This window comes from Anabrus simplex, chromosome 2 (assembly GCF_040414725.1).
Source record: "Anabrus simplex isolate iqAnaSimp1 chromosome 2, ASM4041472v1, whole genome shotgun sequence".
NCBI lineage: Eukaryota > Metazoa > Arthropoda > Insecta > Orthoptera > Tettigoniidae > Anabrus > Anabrus simplex.
Window position 1 is genome coordinate 742,890,016 of NC_090266.1, and position 23,720 is coordinate 742,913,735.

Consider the following 23,720-nt stretch of genomic DNA (forward strand, 5'->3'; position numbering starts at 1 on the left):
TCTATGATAATTACTGATCACAGGCTCTTATCTTCCTTCTTTCGCTCTTAATTTCTCATCATAACATAGGAACTACTTTCATACTTCTTATAAACTGGACTTTCTTCATTCCTCATATTGTTCCCACTCTTTGAAACTTGTTAGGTTTCATATTTCTCAATTGTGAATATTTCTGAGCACATGCTGCAGAGAACTTCAGAAGTTCCGGGTGGGTAATAAACAATTTTATCTAGTCCGCCTCTATAGTGTAACGATTTGCACTATCAGCTGTCATCGTTGGTGGCCCAGATTTGATTTCCGGTACTTCCAAAGATTTAGGAATGGCAGAAGGGCTGGTATGAGGTTAAAAAAATGGTACAAGCAGTTCACCTTCATTGGATGTGAATGTGCCTGAAAGGAGCAGCACCACCTCGGGATGAGGACACGAGTTTACTTTTTTTAAACTTTGTGTTCACTACCCCTCTCACGAGAGTGGCACTGGAATGGTGCACATTCAATTATTTTCCTTTTGTTCAGTGCCTACCCTAACCTAAATAGTGGAAATGAGGTAAAAGGTGGAAAAGAAAAATTACAACACTAAAAGTACAAATCACAGATTTAATTTTACAATACTAGCAACAATGAAATAAGTATAGCTTCATATACAACTTAGGCATAGTGGTAAGATATTATTTACAAGAAACCGACAACATAGCTGGAAATAAAATGTAATGTGTTTTCAATGATAGTATACAGGAGGATGTTCCAATTATATGTTCAATACTGTCATGTGACAACCAATCATAGATTCATCGCAAATCATCAAATACAAGATCATACAGCCCATGAACAACTGGACAGAAGACTGCAGTATTTTTTTTCCATCTACACCTTAAAGTTAGACAGGAACAATTCCTCCTAATTTCTGCAGTCTTGTCTTCAATAAGGAGTCATCACGACATAGAGAACTGAGTTCTTGATGAACTGTGAGTAATTACTCCCATAATACACCATTTGCCAAACCCTTATACATTATAGCAGTTTCCCAACTTTTTCACGTTTCTGTAACCCTTTTAAACAGATTTATTTTTTGCTTTTACTACATAAAATCTTCCTCCACAGTGACTGGATATGATTAGCTGTTATACACCCAATTATATCATACAGTCATTAAAAATATTTAATTTTAAGTTAACTTCTGAAACTGCCACATCAGTCATTTACTCTAGAATGCTCCTGTACATGTGCTAATACAAATTTTAACACAATGGGATTGGAATGTCCTTGCATCATGTCCCACATAATATTATGTACATAGAACTTCAATCAACATCACATTGCTGTCAATACTGTACAACAGCCTTTAAGAGACACATCTGCTCCTGAAACAGAAAGAAAAATTTGGTAATGCTACTGAAAAGTCTTTCCACAAAGAAAACAAATATAACTACTAATATAAACAAAATGTTGAACATTACCTAGCTGGGAATATAAACAAAATAAGGGTCAGCCAAAAATGAGTACACACACCTTAACATATGGTATCTTGTGTACTGATGTCAAAGTTGAATTATCGCTACAATATGTAATACAGTGTTTTTTCAACAGATGTAACTACTCACACAATTGTAAGATCATGCAATGCATGATGTATGATAATGAAAGACTGCCAGAGCATGGTTGATGTTTGAGGAATGAAAGAGTATTTTTAAGTGGTATATCAAGTGTGAAAATTTTGAAGTTCAAAGTCAGTGGAAGCAAGATTTTCGAACAGAGCCTCTAACATGCCTGACAATTAATATTAACACTCTTTTTCTATTCCCCCACGGGTTGAACTGTGATTTTTTTTTTTTACCTTATGTACAGGTTGCTGACATTTCAAATACTTTGCAGTATTTCTTATCAAGGCAACTGATGCACCCCTACTTTGAGGTAATCGGTTTCCCCAGGCAGGTAAAATCACCTACAAAGATTGCCGCTGTGCTTCGCCTCATATAGCCTCCCCTCCTACAGGCTAAGTACAAGCGCCGGGGTGCATCTAGAAAGGCCAGGAGAGCCATGCTGATACTCATCTTTTTATGAAGGTCGCTGAACTGCCTAGTAGATATAAGAATATCCTCCCCGTGAAGGATGTATTTGAAAAGTTGGCAACCTGCTCATAAGGTACAGAAACACCAACACAGTTCAACCCGGAAAAAGAAGTTAACAGTAGGAAGCCTCGCACCTAGATGTGAATCATTTATGGGGAAGATACTCTCAAATCTGCTATGCAGTTCGATGACTTTCGTAAGAAGATGAGCCAACTATCTGTCTTGACTTGCCATTCTGTCATCATTATGTTCCAGAAGATGTTTCAAGATGCCCCGGGGGCTTGTGCCTAGCCGGAAAGAGCATGTGGGAAGTGACTGGTGGTGGTAGTGGTGGTGGAAGATATCAATGACCTGCGAATTCAAAACTTTCCGATCATTGCATGAAGTTTACATAGTTATCTTTTATATTTCGGGCATGCTGATTCCGGAACTGAAGTCAGTTTCCCCCATCACATCAGGTTTTTGTACAAATTCAAAATGAAAATTTGATAAATATGTGCAGCACGTGCACATGCAAGATTACCATTATCACATGTAAAGAACGCATCCTTCTTATTATTTTCACTCATCTGATCACTCCTATCTTAAACTGGTATACTTATGAATATAATATAAAAATATGTCGTGTATTGTGTTAACAGATCTGTAGAAAAACACAGCCAAATGGACCAAAATTTACCACGCATTAAGCCTCATGTACTGAGAATGGCAAGTCTATGGTTTCAATTTTATGGTGTCCTCGTCTTCGTCGCCTTGCTTTTTCTGTGTGAGGAGTAGTTGGACCTTCTTTCTTTAGTAACCAGCAGTAATCTTTCTCCTTGCTCTTCGCTCAGCATTCCCTATGTTCTCAGGGAAATAGTCCACACTAGCTGATGTACCCGTGCTTCGCTACGGGATTCTCAGAAAGACTGACTTGGTGGTTTTCCTACCTGAATTCAACATAGGCCATTACAAAAACGTCAGTAGGAATGTAGCGATTGAAAGCAATGTTATTGTATAAATTACTCTATCAAATGAAAAACTGCACACTTTCTCACTTTCAACGAACAGCACTACGGTGCCGATCTAACAGTCCAAAGTTCCAAAGCTGGAATAACCAGGTCACAGACTGCCGTGAACACTCCTCTGTCATTATTCCGTTAAATATGCACATTACTCATTCCAATCAGTGCCTCAGAGTAGGGATTGAATAGCTCGAATGCCATGATGAACCAGTGTATTACGTACCAGTAATATCAGAAAATGTATGCTAAAGAAGAAAGTTATCTAACTCCCCAGCTACTTCCCGCCAATATACAGGCAGGCTGTTACACTTGGTATGACCAGGCGAGCTGGCCATGTGGTTAGAGGCGCGCAGCTGTGAGCTTGCATCCAGGAGATAGTGGATTCAAACCCCACTGCCGGCATCCCTGAAGAAGGTATTCCGTGGTTTCCCATTTTCGCACAAGTCACACCAGACTGTACCTTAATTAAAGCCTAGGCCGCTTCCTTCACACCCCTATTTCTTTCCTATCCCATCATCGCCATAAGACCTACCTGTGTCGGTGCGACGTAAATGAAATTTATAAAACCTTGGTACGCTGCAGTAATCCTATCTATCAGGGATGAGTGGAAACAGAAGACAAAAAGCACATCACAACAAACAATGGTCAATGTAATGTTATTGTTGATAAGGTTTATGAGCTTTCTATATTGCAGGCCTTCACATTAGGGCGTCTTACAAAATTATTTATATCGTAAACTGTAGTTACTTATTCTCAGACTTTACATACCTATTTTCACTAAGTTCTGTTTACCCATTTTCGCGTGACTCAGCGCTGATATGGACTTAGTAACAAAAATCCAAATTCATGAATATCTCTGTGATTATATGCAGTATGGTAACAATGTATAAGACATAAGTGATCGGACATTTAATAACTTCTTACATAACTACTAAATTACGACATAACTAAAGTTACGTTAGTTATGTAGTATTTATCGATACGACCCCTAATAACATAAATAACTTATTTGAGAATTACATTTCAGACCTTCCCCTAAACTACCATTTCACTCAGCGTGAATAAAATAATTTATAGCCTAGATTGTAGTGGGTCATCACCCGACTTTACATACCGATTTTCATTAAATTCTCTTCAGCCGTTTTCACGTGATGCGTGTACATACACACAGACGGACAGACAGAAATTACGGAAAAGTTAAAAATGCATTTCCTTGTTACTGTGGACATGACAGATACAGAAATACAATTATTTTCAAATTCTGAGCAATGTACAAACAAAACTCTTATTTTATATATAGATTACATTTCAGGCCTTCCCCTAAACTACCATTTCAATCAGTGTGAATGAAATTATTGATGGCCTAGATTATAGCGACTTATTGCCCGACTTTGCTTACCAATTTTCGTGAAGATACGACCACTAATATAATAAATATTTGAGAATTAAATTTTAGGCCTTCCCCTAAACTACCATTTTTCTCAGCGTGAATACAATTATTTATGGCCTAAATTATATCGACATATTACCCCGACTTTGCATACCGATTTTCATTAAGACATGACCACTAATAACATAAACATTTGAGAATTAAATTTCAGGCCTTCCCCTAAACTACGATTTCACTCAGCGTGAATAAAATAATTTATAGCCTGGATTGTAGTGGTTCATCACCCGACTTTACATTCCGATTTTCATTAAATTCTCTTCACATCGCCATAAGACCTATCTGTGTCGGTGCGACGTAAAGCCCCTAGCAAAAAAAAAAAAAAAAAAAAAAAAAAAAAAAAATAAAAAAAAAAAATAAAAAAAAAAATATGCATTCCCTTGTTACTGTGGACATGACTGATATAGAAATACCATTCTTTTTAAATTCTGAGCAATGTACAGACAAAACTCTTATTTTATATATATATATGTGAATGTAACGTGCACTTTCAAGCTCATTTTGCAGCCTAAATCTTGGAAAGAAACAAGCAATCTATCCACCATTTGTTTGTAGTCTGAATCCTTTGCGTTTCCAAGAAAGTTTTTGACCACATTCCGGAATGCTGACCATGCTGATCGCTCTGCAGCGCACATAAAGTCTTCAAAATTAGCATCAGAAAGAAGTTTTCTGATATCTGGACCTGTAAAATACCCTCCTTGATTTTGGAATTAGTGATGCCTGGGAATCGATGACATACGTACTGAATGCATTCACCTTCATGGTTTAGGGCCTTAATAAATTGCTTCATAAGCTCTAGTTTGATATGAAGCAGAGGTAACAGTATTTTGCTCTTGTGAACAAGAGTTTCTTGTGTTATGTTTTTCGACTCTACAATCCACTATATACGTGGCCATTCTTTTTGAGTCCAGTGATGTAACCTTGCTCGACTGTCCCACTCACACCAAAAGCAGGGGTGCTTTGTGTAACCTTCTTGTAAACTTAACAGAATATCTATCACTTTGAAATCTCCACACACTTGCCACTTGTGTTCCTGGTACGGTACTTCAGATTACACAAAAGCATTTCAGGATTTCCATATGTTTTTTGCATAATAACTGAATGAGCAACGGGAATGGATGCTAGTTTGTTTTCATTGTGAAGAAGGACGCACATCAAACTACGCTTGGAGGCGTCGATGAAAAGTCTCCAGTCAATAGGGCCATACTAGTTTCAAGATAATCTCCGGAATGTTGCTGCAGTAAACCAAGGCTCCCTCTTCAGAAAAGAAGGGTGTAAATTCTTGTTCGCTATGACTGTACCAATAGTACGTCATCCCTGGTGCCAACATGTTCCTTTCATGAAATCTAGACCCGAGTAACTCAGCGGATTCCTTTGTAAGGCCAAGATCTCAAACAAAGTCATTTAATGCACTTTGTTCGAACAGTCTCGGTTCTTTTTCAACACATTCAGGGGAGAAATCACAGTCAGAGTTAGTGCCCGCCATTTCTGTGTCACATCCAGAAGAGGGACAATCCTGTAAATGTTCTGGATGCTGTGGTACTGGTGTATCAGGGCCATGAGGAACGGGTAAAATTGCAGATCAAATATTGTTTGGATCCATAATGTTACCTTTGTTGCTGTTGTTAAATCCCTTCACATTCACAGAACAGAAGTAGCAGTGAGTACTGTGGTGTGAGGGTTCTCGCCACACCAATGGAATACCGAATGGCAACGCAGTTCGCTTACCGTTCACCCATTTCCGTAACTGCTCTTTACAGGTTCTACAAGCCTTATGTGGTGCCCACGGCTTGTCTTGGTCTCCAAGTTTCAAGCCAAAGTAGGCATAGTAGGCCTTTCTCACGAACTCGGTTATATTGCGCCGCTGTCTCATCGGCATGAAACTTCCACATACATAGCAGAATGTATCTGGATTGTTCTTGCAGCCACGTCGTGGCATGTTGAGAGATGTAAGTTCAATAAAAATATTAATACAGTACGTCACTCACATATAGAACGCTTATGAAGATAAAAATCTCTTTTCACTAGCAAGCGAAACACAACTCAGACTGTCGCGGACGAAGCACAACGAGAGAATGACGCCACTCAGACAAAACCGCGCGTTGCAGGCTACGTTGTACATAGTTGCCAGCTCTACACTTTGAGCGTGATAATACAGGACTATGAGATGGCTGGAGGACGTCGAATTAATAAAATAATAAAATAAATTAATAAAAGAATATGGACATCTAAATTAAAGCAACACTCTTCCTAACAATGTAAGAAGTGCATTAGTGCATGTGATGAAATAAATGTAATATAGGATTTTTGAGAAAATGTGATGTGATGGGGAAAAATTAACATCGAACCTGATTCAGGATGCAGAAGTCATCCTAAAAAGCAATACAGGATGGCGACAATGAAACCATCGCAGGACAGTGTATTACATCCTAAAACAACACAGTAAGTTCATATGAATGTATGCCCTACAATAAATCGTTTATGAGCTACACCTATTTTAGTTAAATGAATAAATTTCATTGTTTGTCCGTATTGAACCAAGATCATAACTTTTATTATGATTTGGATCCACCTTATTCAATACATAATAAACTGTTGTTTAGATGAAATTACAACATATATTTCAAATTATAATAAAAGTTGTACACCTATTTTAGTTATCAGCTGGAACGGGGGGGGGGGTTAGTTCATATTTAGCATTAAGTCTAGAGTCAGGCATGCCATTACAGACTTACAGACATTACAGTACTTTGCCAGCGTATGGAACAAGGTCGCCATTGAATACACGCAATTTGGGTCGATGACTTAGATGGTAGGCCCCTTTAAACAAGCATAATCATCAATACATGCAATGCTTGCAGTGTTCGAACGTGTCCAACAATCAACAAGGTTGTGTGTTCAGGCATGCATTCGGGCACATGGTGGACATTTTGAGGACTTCTTATTTATTTATTTGTTTATTTATTTAATTAATGTAGTCTACAACAGAGCGTTGCTCCAATTACAGCAGACTAATTAAAGACATACAATGAGTCAAAATTACAAAAGCACAAAATAAGAACATAAAAACATAAAGAAAAACTAATAGTAAAGGCTGTTATATACACCAAATATATCATACAGCCATATATAATGTTACAGTAACATGCACAATCATTTATAGAAAAGTTTAAATAAAAATTCAGTAAGCCACATACATTATTTTTAGAGCAAAGGACATATGGGCAGCAAAGATGATGATGATGATGATGATGATGATGATGATGATGATGATGATGCTTGTTGTTTAAAGGGGCCTAACACGGGCAACAAAGAACAAAAATAGAAACATCTCTCTTTAAAAGGACAATTATATATATGAAATGAAGTAAGTCTACAAATTGTGACATTCGGACAATTTTATACCCTGACCAAGAAATTTTGAAAATGTAAAATCAAAATCTATGTCTATGCCCTTTAATATTAGATTATAAAATGTTCCACACATTCCCTGCAGCAGAGAATTTTTATGGCAGAGAGTTCTGCTTTGATTACAATAGGAAAAATTGCCTTAAACGTAAGCTAGAGGTTTTCACATTAAAATTAAACTGTTCAAGTACACCGCTATAGTCCAATATGCCATTCACACATTCGTATAGGAAAACCTGGGATATTTCTCTTCAATTCTTTAAGGAAACAAAATTAAAATCACATAGGAGGTTACCATATGACATTCCATCCAAATATGAAGAATGATTAGTATATCATTTAAAGTATAGGAATAGTAAAAATTTGTTTTGTATTCTCTCCAGTTTGTCAATATGTGATTTATAATATGGCTTTCAAACTACAGAGGCATATTCCAGACAACTTCTTAATAAAGAAATTAAAAAAGTTAAAACTGAGATAGGGTGTTATAAATTTCTGCTCTTTCTTATAAGACATACAGGTAGACATCATCACTTTTTTAAATCAATATGCAGACTACATAGGCAGAAGAGTTACAGGTACTACTACTACTACTACTACTACTACTACTACTACTACTACTACTACTACTACTACTACTGCTGCTACCTCAGTTCTTGTATACTCCAATCAACCTCAAAATTTAAGTGAACATTTTAGTCCCAATTTTTTTCTTTCCTTACTGTACTTTGCAAAATTCTGTTCATGTTCTGTCTATTTTTCTATGTCTTTTGCTATATGGATCACTTTCTTATACAACCACCTTCCAATAGTATCCAATTCCTAAGTCATCAAGTATATTTCTCATCCAGTCCACCTAGCTAACCCTTATTTTGATATTTCATTTGATGATTATATGCCATGCCTGACACTTTTCATACTGCATGTCCTCTTTGCCTCAATGAATACTCAACTTTTAGTTTAACACTGTGTGTCCATATCTTTATCCCTTTCTGCATTATTCACACTCCACTAAACGCAGTACAACTTGGAATTCTTGTTATTATTTTGGCAAATTTACTTACAACTACAGCCAATGCTCACCATGTTTCTGCTTTGGTTTAACCACTGAATTAACGGTAAATATAATTTTTCTGAATGTCATATTCAAAGTCTGGCAACTCACTATTTGATATTTTTACACTATTCAAGGTACTTACTCCGTACATTTTGGTGCTCTTTATCTGCTCTGATCATCTGCATTGCTGGCTTTTATAGTCTACGTATTCAACATCCTTTTAACAACTTCCAGCTTGGTTTTGTCCATACAACACTGTTCACTCTTTGAAAGTTTGTCACCCCTTTTCATACCATAACCCTTCTCATTTACTGGATTAATTTTTAAACTCCTTTCTTTGCAATACACTATTTGTTTATCCCATTAATACTTTGTTAAGAATGAAGCCATATTTTTAAGTGTCGACTTAGTTAAATGTAACAAAAACTTTTCAGTCCGTCAAACACACAGCAATTACAATATAAATTATAACACTACAAACATACCTGTAAAAATACACACTATCTTATAACGAATGACATGTTTCGTTCTACAAGAACATCCTCAGATTCTATCACAACACTTTGAACATGCTTATATACGTACAGTATTGTTTACGTTGCATAAACTTGTCAATGATAGAGAGATTAGTGATGACATGAACCAGTAATGACAAAACTAAATTTACAAGTATTAATATAATGAAAAACTTACGTACTTATCTAGACTTATCTAGAAGTCCGTTGTCACCAAACACTATTCCAGGACTGTGGTCATGGAAAGTTTTGGGTAAGGCATAATGCACGCAGAGAGGGGAGGGGAAGCATGGGAGGGGCCTTGTGGAACATTGTGGATCTCTCCTATTGGATGATAAAATTGAGTATACTGTACAGTGGAGAGGGGAGGGGGAAGTAGGGCAGAGCGACCGGAGCACTGTGAAACCTTCTATCAACACTGGAGAGGGGAGAGAAGGTTAATGACCTACTTCATGTTAAAATGTACTTTTATATGATAGGGATGAATGCAAATTAATGATTTTAGGTGAATAAAGTAAAGAAAATCAGTTTGGTTTCAGAAGTGGAAGGTCAACAATAGAGCCCATTTTCATTATGAGACAACTAATGGAAAAGCAATGGGAGTACGGGAATGATATGGTGATGACATTCATCGACATTAATAAGGCATATGACAGTGTCCCCAGGATTAAAGTTTGGGACAGTCTGGTGCAAAAAGGAATTGGACAGGGATTAATAAAAATGATCATGGCAATGTACTAGGAATGTTGTAGTTGTGTGCAAACACAAGTTAGCAGGACAAGTTGGTTCAAAATAACTAGTGGGCTGAGACAGGGAAGTGTTCTATCACCAATCATGTTTACAATAGTAATGGATGACATCATGAGAACACCAAAAGCCACATATGGAGGAAGAGAAATGAACATGTTGTTATTTGCAAACAATATTGTGATTTGGGGAGAAGACGAGAGGAAGGTTCAAGAACAGTTGGATGTGGTGAATTTGAAGATTGAGAATGTGGATTGAAAATAAGTGTAGGAAAGAGTAAAACTCTTGTTATGACTAGAGGGGAGAAAGAAGAGAAAGGTCAGATTAGACTTGCAGACAAGCACCTGGAGTACAGTAGTGGAAGCATTCAAATACCTGGGGAGTGAATTAATGGAGAATACTCGACTGGATGCTGAGGTTAGTAAGAGGATTCAAGCAGGAACTTGTTTCTATCATAGTGTAAGAATCATGTTATGGGACAAAGATGTGCCAATGGAAGCAAAGGAAGCTATATACAAGATGTATTACGTACCCATAACAACTTACGGAGCAGAAACTTGGACAATGACAAAGAAGGATGAGAGTCGAATACAGGCAGCCGAAATGAAGTTTTTGAGGGGTATGATACAGAAGAGTAGAAGACACAAAATAAGGAATGAGAAAATCTGGGAAGAAATTGGATTGGAAAAAATGAATGATAGAATAGAGAAGAGCCGACTAAGATGGTTTGGGCACATAAAGCGAATGAGTGACAAAAGAATGCCAAAAAAGGTGATGGAAATGCAAATGCAAGGAAGGAGAGGCCATGGACGACCACGATTGAGATGGAAGGATACAATCCAATGCAGTATTATAGAAAGAAACATGGACTGGGACACAGTGTTGGAGGAAAAGTGGTGGAAATGAGACTATGGAGTGGGTATGTGGGAAACTGGGAGTGAGATTTCTAGATCCTAATAGGTGGGTAGGAGATAGGAATCTGCGCTCAGATGGCATCACTTAAACCACAGTGGTACGTATAAGTTAGGAAATTTGTTTGGAAGAGTAATAGGGAGGTACATTCAGGGACACGGGGTGGTCTAGGGAGCGGTGATAAGGGTACAGAGATCTGGAAGTCAAGTAGGGATGACATAAAAATTACAGTGTTGAACTGTAGAAGTATTGTAAAGAAAGGAATAGAATTAAGTAATTTAATAGATATATACTTACCAGACATTGTAATAGGAGTTGTATCATGGCTGAGAAATGATATAATGGATACAGAAATTTTCTCACGGAAATGGAGCGTGTATCGTACAGATAGGATAGGAATGGTGGGAGGGGGAGTATTCATTCTGGTGAAAGAAGAATTTGTAAGGTACGAAAAAGTTAAAGATGACAAACATGAAATTCTAGGTGTAAGGCTCATTTCTGAAGATAATAGGCAACTTGATGTCTTTGGAGTGTACAGACTGGGAAAGGGTAGCGCTGACACGGTTTGAGAATTATTTGATAAGCTAATCAGCTATGGAAAGGAATCCGAATGTGATTGTAGCAGGAGATCTGAATTTACCAAATGTCAATTGGGAAGGAAATGCGAACGACAGGAGGCATGACCAACAAATGGCAAATAAGTTAATATGGGAAGGACAGCTGATTCAGAAAGTGATGGAACAAACTAGAGGGAAAAATATCCTGGACATGGTGCTGGTAAAAACAGATGAGCTCTATAGAGAAACCGAAGTAATAGATGGTGTTAGTGATCATGAAGCTGTTTTTGTCGTAGTTAAAAATAAATGTGATAGAAAGGAAGGTCTTAAAAGTAGGACTATTAGGCAGAACCATACGGCTGATAAAGCAGGCATGAGGCAGTTTTTAAAAAGTAATTATGATCGGTAGAAAATGGTAAATAAAAATGTAAACAGAATCTGGGATGGGTTTAAAGCAATTGTTGAGGAATGTGAAAACAGGTTTTACCTTTAAAGGTGGTAAGGAATGGTAAAGATCCACCTTATTATAATAGAGAAATAAAGAGACTAAGAAGGAGGTGCAGATTGGAAACAAATTGAGTTAGAAATGGCTGCGGAAGTAAGGAGATATTGAAGGAACTTATTAGGAAATTGAATCTAGCAAAGAAGGCAGCTAAGGATAACATGATGACAAGCATAATTGGCAGTCATAAAAATTTTAGTGAAAAATGTAAGGGTATGTATAGGTACTTTAAGGCAGAAACAGGTTCCAAGAAGGACATTGCATGAATCATTAATGAACAAGGGGAGTGTGTATGTGAGGATCTTCAAAAGGCAGAAGTATTAAGTCAGCAGTATGTAAAGATTGTTCGTTACAAGGATAATGTCCAGATAGAGGAGGTGACTAATGCTAAAGTAGTATTAAACTTTATATATGATAACACTGACATTTACAATAAGATACAAAAGTTGGAAACTAGAAAAGCAGCTAGAATTGACAAGATTTCGGGGGATACCTATACTAAAGATATAGTACCATGTCTGAAGTATTATCGGCACACTTTATCTTGGTGCATTTACACTCTAGTGCTGAATAGGTCGACCTCGGCAATCTTCGAGATTCGTACTGGCAACCTTTGAAACACAAACTATGAATCGCTTAAGCATCGTTGTGCGACATCTGACGTACACTTTACGTACTAGTACTGCTGTTGTTCACACAGCAAAGCCAAACTATAGAATTCATGCTAGGAACAAGATTCGCATCGAGAAATGTTATATAATCTTATATAATGTGTATGTGACACAGTTATTGGCTTAAGATAATAACGGTTTAGAAACTTCATATCGATCGATCATATTCCATTTTCATTCCGTTGGCAGCACTACCGGAACCGGGACAGGTCCCTCCTTACTCCTCACCCCCGTACACAAATGCACCAAGATAAAGTGTGCCGATAATACTTATTTGATTATTGTTTGGTTGAAGGAGCAATACCAAATGAATGGAGAGTTGCTATAGTAGCCCCTGTGTATAAAGGAAAGGGTGATAGACATAAAGCTGAAAATTACAGGCCAGTAAGTTTGACATGGTTAGGTTGAGTTGTTTGCTTAAATTGTAACTATGCGCATCTTTAAAATTTACTATTGGTCTAATGGGACACGACTGTTTGTGTATTTTGGGGAGGGCTCTTAGCGTGAGGAGTTTGGGATTTTTGATGGTGAGGCTTTCTTTTCCCTGTTTTGTGAAAATAAAGTAAGTTTCCTTGATAGCTTGTTTTAGTTTGTTTTGAAATTTATTTGTAGGGCCTCGTTGTAATTCTTGAATACTGTTGTTATTGATAAATTCTACTGTTTTTTCTACGTACTCATTTTTCTTCATTATGACTGTTTTGTTACCTTTATCCGCTTTCGTGACGATAAGGTTGTCGTTTTTAATTTTGTTCTTAACTGTTTTTAATGCCGAGTATTGAGTGGGACAATTCGGTTGTTTGGTGGAATTTTCTTGTGCGACAATTTTTAGGGCTTCGTTGGTGGCTACGTTTTTTATTATTTCTCTTCGTGGAGAGGGTATTTTGTCGCAAGCTATTTCTACGTCAGTGATGAGCTGTTTTATGTTGTTTTTGTATGACGTTCCTAGCAATTGAATTTGAGACTTTTCTCTAGCAAATTTATTTGATTCTTTGAAAAGGTAGTGTCTGATCTGTTAATTAATCTAGGGTGAAAATTAGTGAGTTTGCTGTGGTTATTGTTTTCTGGATTTTTCTGTTTAATCATTAGGTTACGTATTTTATTGTCAATGACCTTCTGTTTTTGGATTGTTTCTTTTTTTAATGTAATTGTGTAAAAAGTTGGAATAGGATGTCCATTGTGTCCTTATTGTCACGAAAGCGGATAAAGGTAACACAACAGTCATAATGAAGAAAGACGAGTATATATTAAAAAAACAATAGAATTTATCAACAACGGTATTCAAGAATTACAACGCGACCCTACAAATAAATTCAAAACAAAATAAAACAAGCTATCAAGGAAACAGACTTTATTTTCACAAAACAAGAAAAAGAAAGCCTCACCATAAAAAAAACCCAAACTCCTCACTCTAAGAGCCCTCCCCAAAATACACAAACAGTCGTGTCCCATTAGACCAATAGTAAATTTTAAAGATGCGCCAAGTTACAATTTAAGCAAACAGCTCAACCTATTTCTACAAGAAAAAAATTTCATTTAAAGAAGACAGATCATTTAAAAACAGTCTAGAACTAATTAAAAGAACTAAATAAACTTAAAATAACAGAAAGCACATGTATGATATCCTCTGACATCACTAACATTAAACGTGAGGAACTTCATCTCAATGCAGTGAAATATAATAGATTTTCAGCCGTAGGCCAACACGTCCATGAATACAAACATAAATTCACAGACATAGATCACGATCTTGAAATCGTGGAAACACTAGCTAAGGGAGCGAGGCTTGACATTACAGAAGCGTGTCTAATACATTTAGACCTGTATTATAACGCTAACCTAAATTTGAATGAAATTTCCGAGAAACCGAAAGTGTTATACGATTGCTTGATTCTATTACTCGACAAACTAAGAATTCCAGAAAATTTGTCCATCTTTTGAACTCTACGTAACAGTTTTTCATACTACTGTCTTCGTCCGCAACGCCCCCGGACCCTCTCCTACATTGCCAATGTTCCAGAAACATTCCCCTTGCCACCCCTACTTGCCCTTCCTTAGCGCTTCATCACATCGCACTTGACACGAGCAGACACACTCGTCGTGCTGCAGACGCCGCACAAAATACATAGCCGTTGAGGTGAGTCAACTTCAATGACATTTTGATTCAATCAGGTTCCTAATATTTTTATCTCGCTTTTCTATTAACAGTGGGCTTTCGTCATTACAGGGTTATTGAACTGAGAGGCTATGCCCGCTTAATAACATCAGGGCAAATAATCAGTTCCAACCACTAGAAATACAATATCAGAACTAAGTTTCCACATATCAACAAACATCGGAAGACGGCACAGTCTAGCAATACGACGAGTTTTTATCCAATAAATGGCCATTAATGCATCTGTGAAATGAACATTTTAATATTTTAGGACTTGATTCAGCTTTAATTTCACGATTTTAAGAATGTAGTTGAACTTGATTTTTACGAATGTATAAAATAATAGCCATCACAGAATCTTGAGGACAACTCATCACTTAGAGATGAGATTTTACAATTTCGACCCACAAGGGTTATCTTGCTTGTAACTTAGAGTTTTAAACTTACCATTAGATAGACATTAAGGAGTTAAGTATATCAGTATGTTGTTTTGTATTGTTATATCTTCAAGTTTCTCTACTTATTACGCAGCTGATGATGGTGCCTTAATAGAGCGCCGAAACTAGTACTGCAATAAAATATATGTTGTAAAAAGCCATCTAACAACATTGTATTTGTATTGAACAAGGTGGAACAAGAAACCAAATAAATTATCAGCCTCCTTAGAACAACACTACACCAAAATTGCTTTGCATTCAATGACAAAATCTATTGCCAAAAAGAAGGGTTAGCCATAGGCTCACCATTATCAGGTATAATAGCAAAAATTTTTCTGAGTAACTTTGAAAACATCTTCTTAATGGGCCAACATTCAAAAGGAATCTTACACTGGAGCAGATACGTGGATGATGTCATATGCATATATGATAAGGACATCACTAATGCACACCAGTTATTAAACACACTAAATTCTTTACACAAGTCCATCAGTTTCACAATGGAACCAGAAACTAACAAGAAAATAAAATATTTAGACATCACAATCAACAAGAATAATGCAACCTATCTTACAAAGTACAGTATACAGAAAGCCCACTCAGACGTCGCACACTACTGAAAACGAGTCGAACCACCCATACACGCACAAAACAGCAGGACTGAATACAATGATACACAGAGCTATTTCCATACAAATCATTAAACAAATCGTGAAAGAAAACAACCACCCTCCAGGCACAGTAGATAAACTATTAAATAAACATAAGAAAAATCGCCGGGAAAGCACCACACATGACAAAGAAAAATACGTGGTTCTCAACTACATTAACAATAACACATACAAAGAGCTAACATTTTCAAGAAATAAGGTTTAAAAGTAGCCTTTACAATAAACAACACACTACAGAGACACATCAGATAGTGCAACCTAAACAAGAAAGACCCTTTCCCAAAGTCAGGATTATATGAACTCAAGTTCCCAGAACCTAACTGCAATGCCACATATATAGGTCAAACGAAACATAATTTCCACACAAGATACAAAGAACACAAAAACGCGATCAGATATAATCGGCATTCAGCCTTCGGGGAGCACATATACGACTGTTCACACCATTTCACAGACATAAACAATGATCTAAAAATTTTACACATCGAAAATAAAAGTAAATCTTTGAATATAAAGGAAGCAATAGAAATTTACAATGCAAAAAATGCTAATGTAACTAACCTGAATGACCATACATATTTTAAAAATTCCCCCCTCTTCGCTCTACTCGCATAACATCTGACAACACTCACTCATTAAATTAGCTTTTATCATAATAATAACATTTAATAGTTACGGTAGTCTCTATTTGAATTCCTTACTTTATTCACCTAAAATCATTCATTTGCATTCATCCACATTACATAAAGTAGATTTTAACATGAAGTAGGTCATTAACCTTCTCTCCCCTCTGCAGTGTTGATAGAAGGTTCCACAGAGCTCCAGTCACTCCGCCCTACTTCCCCCTTCCCTCTCCACTGTACAGTATACTCGATTCTATCATCCAATAGGAGAGATCCACAACGCTCCACAAGGCCCCGACCATGCTTCCCCTCCCCTCTCCGTGCGCACTATGCCTTACCCAAAACTTTCCATGACCACAGTCCTGGAATAGTGTTTGGTGACAATGGACTTAGTATCAGCAGTCTACATAAGTACGCAAGTTTTTCATTATATTAATACTTGTAAATTTATTTTTTGTCATTACTGGTTCATGTTATCACTAAACTCTCTATCATTGACAAGTTTACGCAATGTAAACAATACTGTACATATATAAGCATGTTCAAAGTGATTTGATAGAATCTGAGGATGTTCTTGTAGAACAAAACATGTCATTCTTTGTAAGATAATGTGTATTTTTACAGGAATTTTTATAATTTATAATTTATGTTGTACTTGCTGTGTGTTTGACAGACTGAAAAGTTTTTGTTACCATTAATAATGACATGTGTCAATATGAGCAGAAGAACGTTGTCTGATGAGATCAAGTCTGGGATATCTTGATCCTCAACAATGATACATAACCACAAAAGAGTAGCCTACTGAAATACAGGTGATAGGGGAAACAAATAATCTCAAAAAACTCCAGTCACAACCACACTTTTCTAGCACTAATTTCCCATGCATTTATTGAGATATCAACCGTGGGGATCAGTGATGAAAGCTGGAAGTATCTTATCAATTACAAAGTGGCAAAATCATTTCTGCATGCTTTGCAATTAAAAAAAAAACTTTTGTCTTCAAAATTACTTCATCTGATGTGAAGTAAAGAATGTTAAACACTGAACATATCAATGAGACAGACCTTCAATATTTTTCCAAGTCACTGGTGGTTTTGATTTAAGAACCATGATGAAACAATGATCACTTATTTCCCAGCTGGAATTCCAACTATACTACTACTACTACTACTACTACTACTACTACTACTACTACTACTACTACTACTTTTTTGTGGCAAGGGAAAATCTTTCAAAGGCACCACTCTGTGTGGGAGTTAAATTTCCACCAACTAAAAACCCCTGCCCTCTTCACTCAGCCCATTCTTGAACTGCTTGACGGCATGACATCAGAATGGAGTGATTTATATTATTATGCTCTCCCTCTCTCTTCTTTCTCCTTCGTCCCCATAATGCATGTCGCCACTGCAGTCACTGTGTTCCAGGCAAGTGGACTCTCCAACATGATCTGAACCAGATTCCCTGGCGTGAGTTGTCGGCCAAGTTGTTGGCAGGCTTTCCTTCATTCTTCTTCCCACCGAACACAGTAGAAAAAAGTGTGTTCTACTGTATCCCTTTCAGAACAGTACCAACAACCATCTCCCTGCGTCTTTCCCATCTTTATGGAGTATACGCCGAATCTTTCATGTAATGTCAGGACATGCGATAGAAAGTAACCTACCGGCCGATGTCTACATTTAAGCCAGCCTCCTATGTTGCGTATTAGCTTTTTGTCCATTGGCCAACATCGGTTGTGCCATCCCATCGGCCTTGCCAGTCTAGTAAGAGCTGGTTCCTCAAGACTTTCTTTTCTTCAGCAGATATAGCCGCACCCCTTTCATGTCAAAGTTTTCTCTCTACCATGAGCAGGTCAATGGGAATACTGGCAGCTACAACTTGTAAAGCTGCTGTCGAAACAGTTCAATAAGCACAGATAACTCTGAGCAGCATTTTCCTCTGTACTCTTTCCATAGCTCTTCGGTGAATCTTCTTCCTGAGCGCACTGTGCCAGATAGGTGCAGCATAAAGTAATCCGTCTCTTAACTGTTCTTGGTCCCCCGATGTTAGGCGTAAATCTAGCTAATGCCAATGCCTTCTTCTCTGCCTTTTGAGTTATTGCATTCACATGTGCACCAAATGTGCAATTCCTGTCAATAAGAACGCCAAGGTATCGTACAGACTTCCCTGGGACAATCTCTGTATCAGTTAATAAGAAGCGGACATTGTTCCAATTCCTGGAACCTTTCAAAATTACAGCTTTAGTCTTATGTGGTGCCAGCCTCAATTTATTATTTACCATCCAAAGGTTAACTCGTCTCTATGATTCGTTTACTCGGAAGCTCAGCTCCTCTACATTCTCTGCTATTACCACTACTGCAAGGTCATCTGCATAACCAATAGATATTGTCCCTTTCGCCAGCTGCAGACGTAGGACAACATCATATAGAATGTTCCACAAGGTGGGTCCTAGGACAGATCCCTGTGGAACATCAGCACTCATTTCAAGGTCTTCTAAATCATCAAGTCGTATTCTTCATCCTTTGAAGTACTTAGCAATTATTTGTTGTAGATACCGAGAAATGTTCTTCCTACGAAGTTCTCTCAAAATAATGCTCCAAGAAGCAGTGTTAAAAGCATTTTTCACATCTAGTGTTATCAAAACAGCCCATTTCTCACTGCTTTCTGCCTGTATTTGAATCACCCTCTCAATAGCTTGGGTTGTGGTTCTGCCCTTTCTAAATCCAGACTGGTTTAAAGAAAGTCCTCCCTGTTGTTCAAATTCTTTCTCCAGTCTCGTTTTAATCAGTCCTTCATAAAGCTTGCTCAAGGTGTTTAATAAGCAAAGTGGCCTGCCCGCTGATGGATTTAACGATAGTTTCCCTGCCTTCAATAACAGCACTAGCTTGACTACTTTCCACTCATTGGGGAATTCACGTTTTCTCAGTAAATCATTGAAGACTGATAAGATCCAATCAGGTGCCACCTCAACTGCATACTTGATGGCTTATGGTGGGATGCCATCTACACCAGGTGCCTTACCAGTCTTCATCTTGCGTGCTACCTCTTGTAACTCAACCACAGTAAATAGTTCTGCAACACTAAAATCTGATTCCATTTTAAGTTTGTCATTAGTACAAGGAAACAACTCCATCGCTATGGCTTTCCTTCTATCAGCAAGGAGCTGAACTGGTACCCTGTTGATTAATCGACCAGTCACTATCTTATATCCCGCCCCCCCAGATATCGCTGCCCAGATCTTCACATAGCTTTTGCCAGAGATTTCCTTTAGAATCTTTTATTAGCTTCATTAGTTCCCTCTTTGATGCCTTATAGTCATCTTCTAATTGTATTAAGTTAACCTGGCTGATTCTTTTCCTAGACCTGGTAAGGATTCGTCTCTTGCGATTGCAGTCTTTCCTTCGCATATCTATTTCACTGTTCCACCAGTAAGGGACACGCGTTTTATATTTTGTTGGTCCCCTCAATCGGCTGGTCCTATAAGCATCTTTAAGAACAGCAGTTACATCGTTTAGAGTATGTTGCGCTGTGTCCACAGTTTGTACCATACATTCGATTGCAATTTTAAAAATTTCCCAGTTATAATTCTGCACCATTTTTGTGATATCATTGAGCTTCTTTGATCCCTTAACATGAAAATAAAGGAAACAATGGTCACTGAGAGATTCATCTTCCATAACTACCGAGTCAAAAATGCATGATGCTATACCCTGCGTTGAGCAGGTGACGGCTATGAAAGACTCTGAGCTCACTCTGGAAAATGTTGGTAAGATTCCAGTATTATGAGCCACCAAGTCTAGGGTTGCTATCCATTCTGCCCAATATTCTCCCCTACGATCTGCAGTTGGTGCCCCCCACAGAGGCAACTTGACGTTTAGGTCTCCCAGAATAATAGATTCAATACCTGACGCCATACAGTCCTGAATTATTGAATCTACTCAGCTTTGAAAATATCAAAAGGGATGTTAGGAGAGATATAACAGAAATAAATCTGACATTGCTGAAGTTGAATACACAAATATCCTTCTTCTGCCCTTATGCTCAGCACCATCATTTGAAAAAAAAATAAAAAAAATATGCAGTTACATCACATCTTTTGTCTGTGAACCAACCACCTTCAGCTACTCGCCTTCTGTTTGGCTCACTAACAAGCACTAAGTCTACTTTCTTTTCCAAGGCTGTTGCATACATAATATCATCACGACTGTCGGGTTTCCTCATGGAATTCGCCTGAAGTATGTCCATTATTGGCTGTTTAAACTCAACTTCCTTGCCTCTAATATTAACTTCCTGTAAGTAGGGCATTTCATTTGATCTGAGCAGTGGCCTTCTACTTGGCACGTGGTGCAAAACGAATTGTTCCTACACTCCTTCGCCAAATGGCCTTCTTGTCCACAATTTAGACAGCTCCGTGACTGGTCATCTTTAACGTCACACTGTGGTGGTTTATGTCCAAATCCAAGACATTTAAAACACCTTGCAACTGTAGCTCTTTCCTTCACTAGACAGGTTGCCCATCCCACATTTATTTTCTTTTCCTTCAACAGCAGCTTCTAAAGATACTACTACTACTACTACTACTACTACTACTACTACTACTACTACTATGGGATAGCTAAAAACAATATATATTTTTTTTTTTGCTAGGGGCTTTACGTCGCACCGACACAGATAGGTCTTATGGCGACGATGGGATAGGAAAGGCCTAGGAGGTGGAAGGAAGCGGCCGTGGCCTTAATTAAGGTACAGCCCCAGCATTTGCCTGGTGTGAAAATGGGAAACCACGGAAAACCATTTTCAGGGCTGCCGATAGTGGGATTCGAACCTACTATCTCCCGGATGCAAGCTCACAGCCGCGCGCCTCTACACGCACGGCCAACTCGCCCGGTAAAACAATATATTAATACTTACAGGTACTATCCTCCTGAATAACCTCTTGCTGGTGTCATTGTGGTGAGGGAGTGTATGATACTAATACAAATACCACCCAGAGGTGGAGCATTATCTGAAACAAATATGAACAACAATTAATGATTATACTGCATTCCAAGTATTTTGAATTTTTTTTTTTTTAATAGGAATAATAAAGTAACAAGAAGTTCATAGTTTACTTTGGCTGAAAGTTCCCACATTGCTTTCAAGTCAAGGGATCAGGATTCCATTACAGCCTAAAGTGTCTACAGGGTCTCCCATATAAACTAAGACCGTCCAAGCGGCGTTTTTACTTTTGGATACGTAACCTGCAGTATTGGAGGCGTGTGCATAGTTCCTGACTTTGCAGGCAGTGTGCACATGTTCGACCTCGCAAGCATCAGTTGCCAGTCTGAATCTCAGCTGTTAACAAGGTGAGACAGTTATCATATATACAGTACTGGAAATTATGTTAGTCTTATTGTCATTACCTTACTTATCGAGATGATTAGTGTAAATGTTCAAAATGTGCTCCACTGCGCTGTAGGCAGTGTTCAAAAGATCACGCAGATTTTCCAACATATTCTGGAACATAGGTTGCTGCAGAGTCCCGAAGACTGAGACGATCTTCTGACGTAATGCAGGCACAGTTTTGGGTGGATCTGGACAATTGAAAATTTGCTAATTTAACATTCCCCACACATAAGCATCAGGTGGTGTGAGATCGGGGAAATATGATGGGTAGGGGAACTTGGCCCGCAGGAAATTACTCATCCTAGAAAGGTTTCATGCAGCATAGCCATAGTCTGTCGAGCGGTGTGGCAGGTCGCCCCGTCTTGTCGGAACCACTGTCTATTCATCTGCATGTTCCTGGCACGACAAAACCTTCTTAGATGCTGAATAAATGTCCTGATCACCATGTTCCTATAGCGTTCCTGGTTAACAGTAAGAGGTGCACCATCATCATTCTCTATGAAATATGGACTTAGCACACCGTTTCGTGACACTGCACACCAAATCGTTACACGCACACTATGTAGCGGTTTCTGGACTGCAAACTACCCGTACGACAAAATTTCTTAACAATAGATAGGATAACTGTGTTGCTAGGTGCTGGCTTATTGAAGTGTTCACGATATTGTTCCGCCACTAACTTTAAACTCGACCCATCCTGATAACCGTTTCCGTACAAGCGAAAATAATACTCCACTATAAATAATTTTTCCTCAGTCGCGAGACCCACTGTCATTTCCAATCACAGAGCACAACGTTCTTTACACAACTAATAATTCATCATGGCGATAGAACAACAAGCAGACGCTCAGGCGTGCGCATGTGAACTGCGCGAAAATGAGTACTGTATATTTTAGCGCATACCGTATTTTCGTATGTAAAAGTTATTTTAAGTACGAGTCGGCTCAACGGGTAAGCGAGGCATTTGTTCAGCAATTTCCTGGTGAAGTGCCACCTCCAGAGCACAGATTCACATAATTGTAAATAAATTTTGAAACTACTGGTGCAGTGTCCAATAAAAAACATATGCGCACACAAACATTTTTAACAGAGGAAAGGCTTAGTTGACATTTGTGCAAATCTTGAACAGCACTCACAAAATTAGCACAACACGTAGGGGCTTTGGTTTCTTCTGCAGACAGAGCTACAAAGCTGTAACACATCAAACCAGACAGGTTTATGCGGGCCCATTGTTTAAAACCTACTGATTCAGCCACAAGAGTGAGATATTGAGAGTGGTATCTTGCATCATTGAATGATCGTTTATTCGACCTACAGCTTGTGTTCTTGTCAGATGAAGTCAGATTTCATCTTAATGGTCGTGTGAACAGTCATAACTCTCACTGCTGGTGTTTATGAAGTCTCTCATTATGATAGGAAGATTGGTCTTTGGTGTGCCGTTAGTGCAAGACGAATAGCTGGGCCTATTTTTTTCTTTTCGAGAAGACGGTAAATGCAGAGAGGTACCAAGATGACATTTTGAAGCAGTCTTTCCATCAGGCAACGGAAGAAGAAAATTTGCATGGG

At 38.1% G+C, this 23,720-nt stretch overlaps 1 protein-coding gene across 1 annotated transcript in view; it reads right to left on the bottom strand.

Moving 5' to 3' along the window:
* Positions 1-583: 583 nt before the first annotated feature.
* The window catches only part of LOC136864429 (golgin-84), a 148,632-nt gene continuing 125,495 nt past the window's right edge, over positions 584-23,720 (bottom strand). Inside the window, exons 10-11 of the mRNA XM_067141415.2 lie at positions 21,681-21,774; positions 584-1,361 (exon numbers count right to left, since the gene is read on the bottom strand). Of these exons, the coding sequence (XP_066997516.2) occupies positions 21,715-21,774 (60 nt within the window). The 3' untranslated portion in view covers positions 584-1,361; positions 21,681-21,714. The remainder of the gene's footprint in view (positions 1,362-21,680; positions 21,775-23,720) is intronic.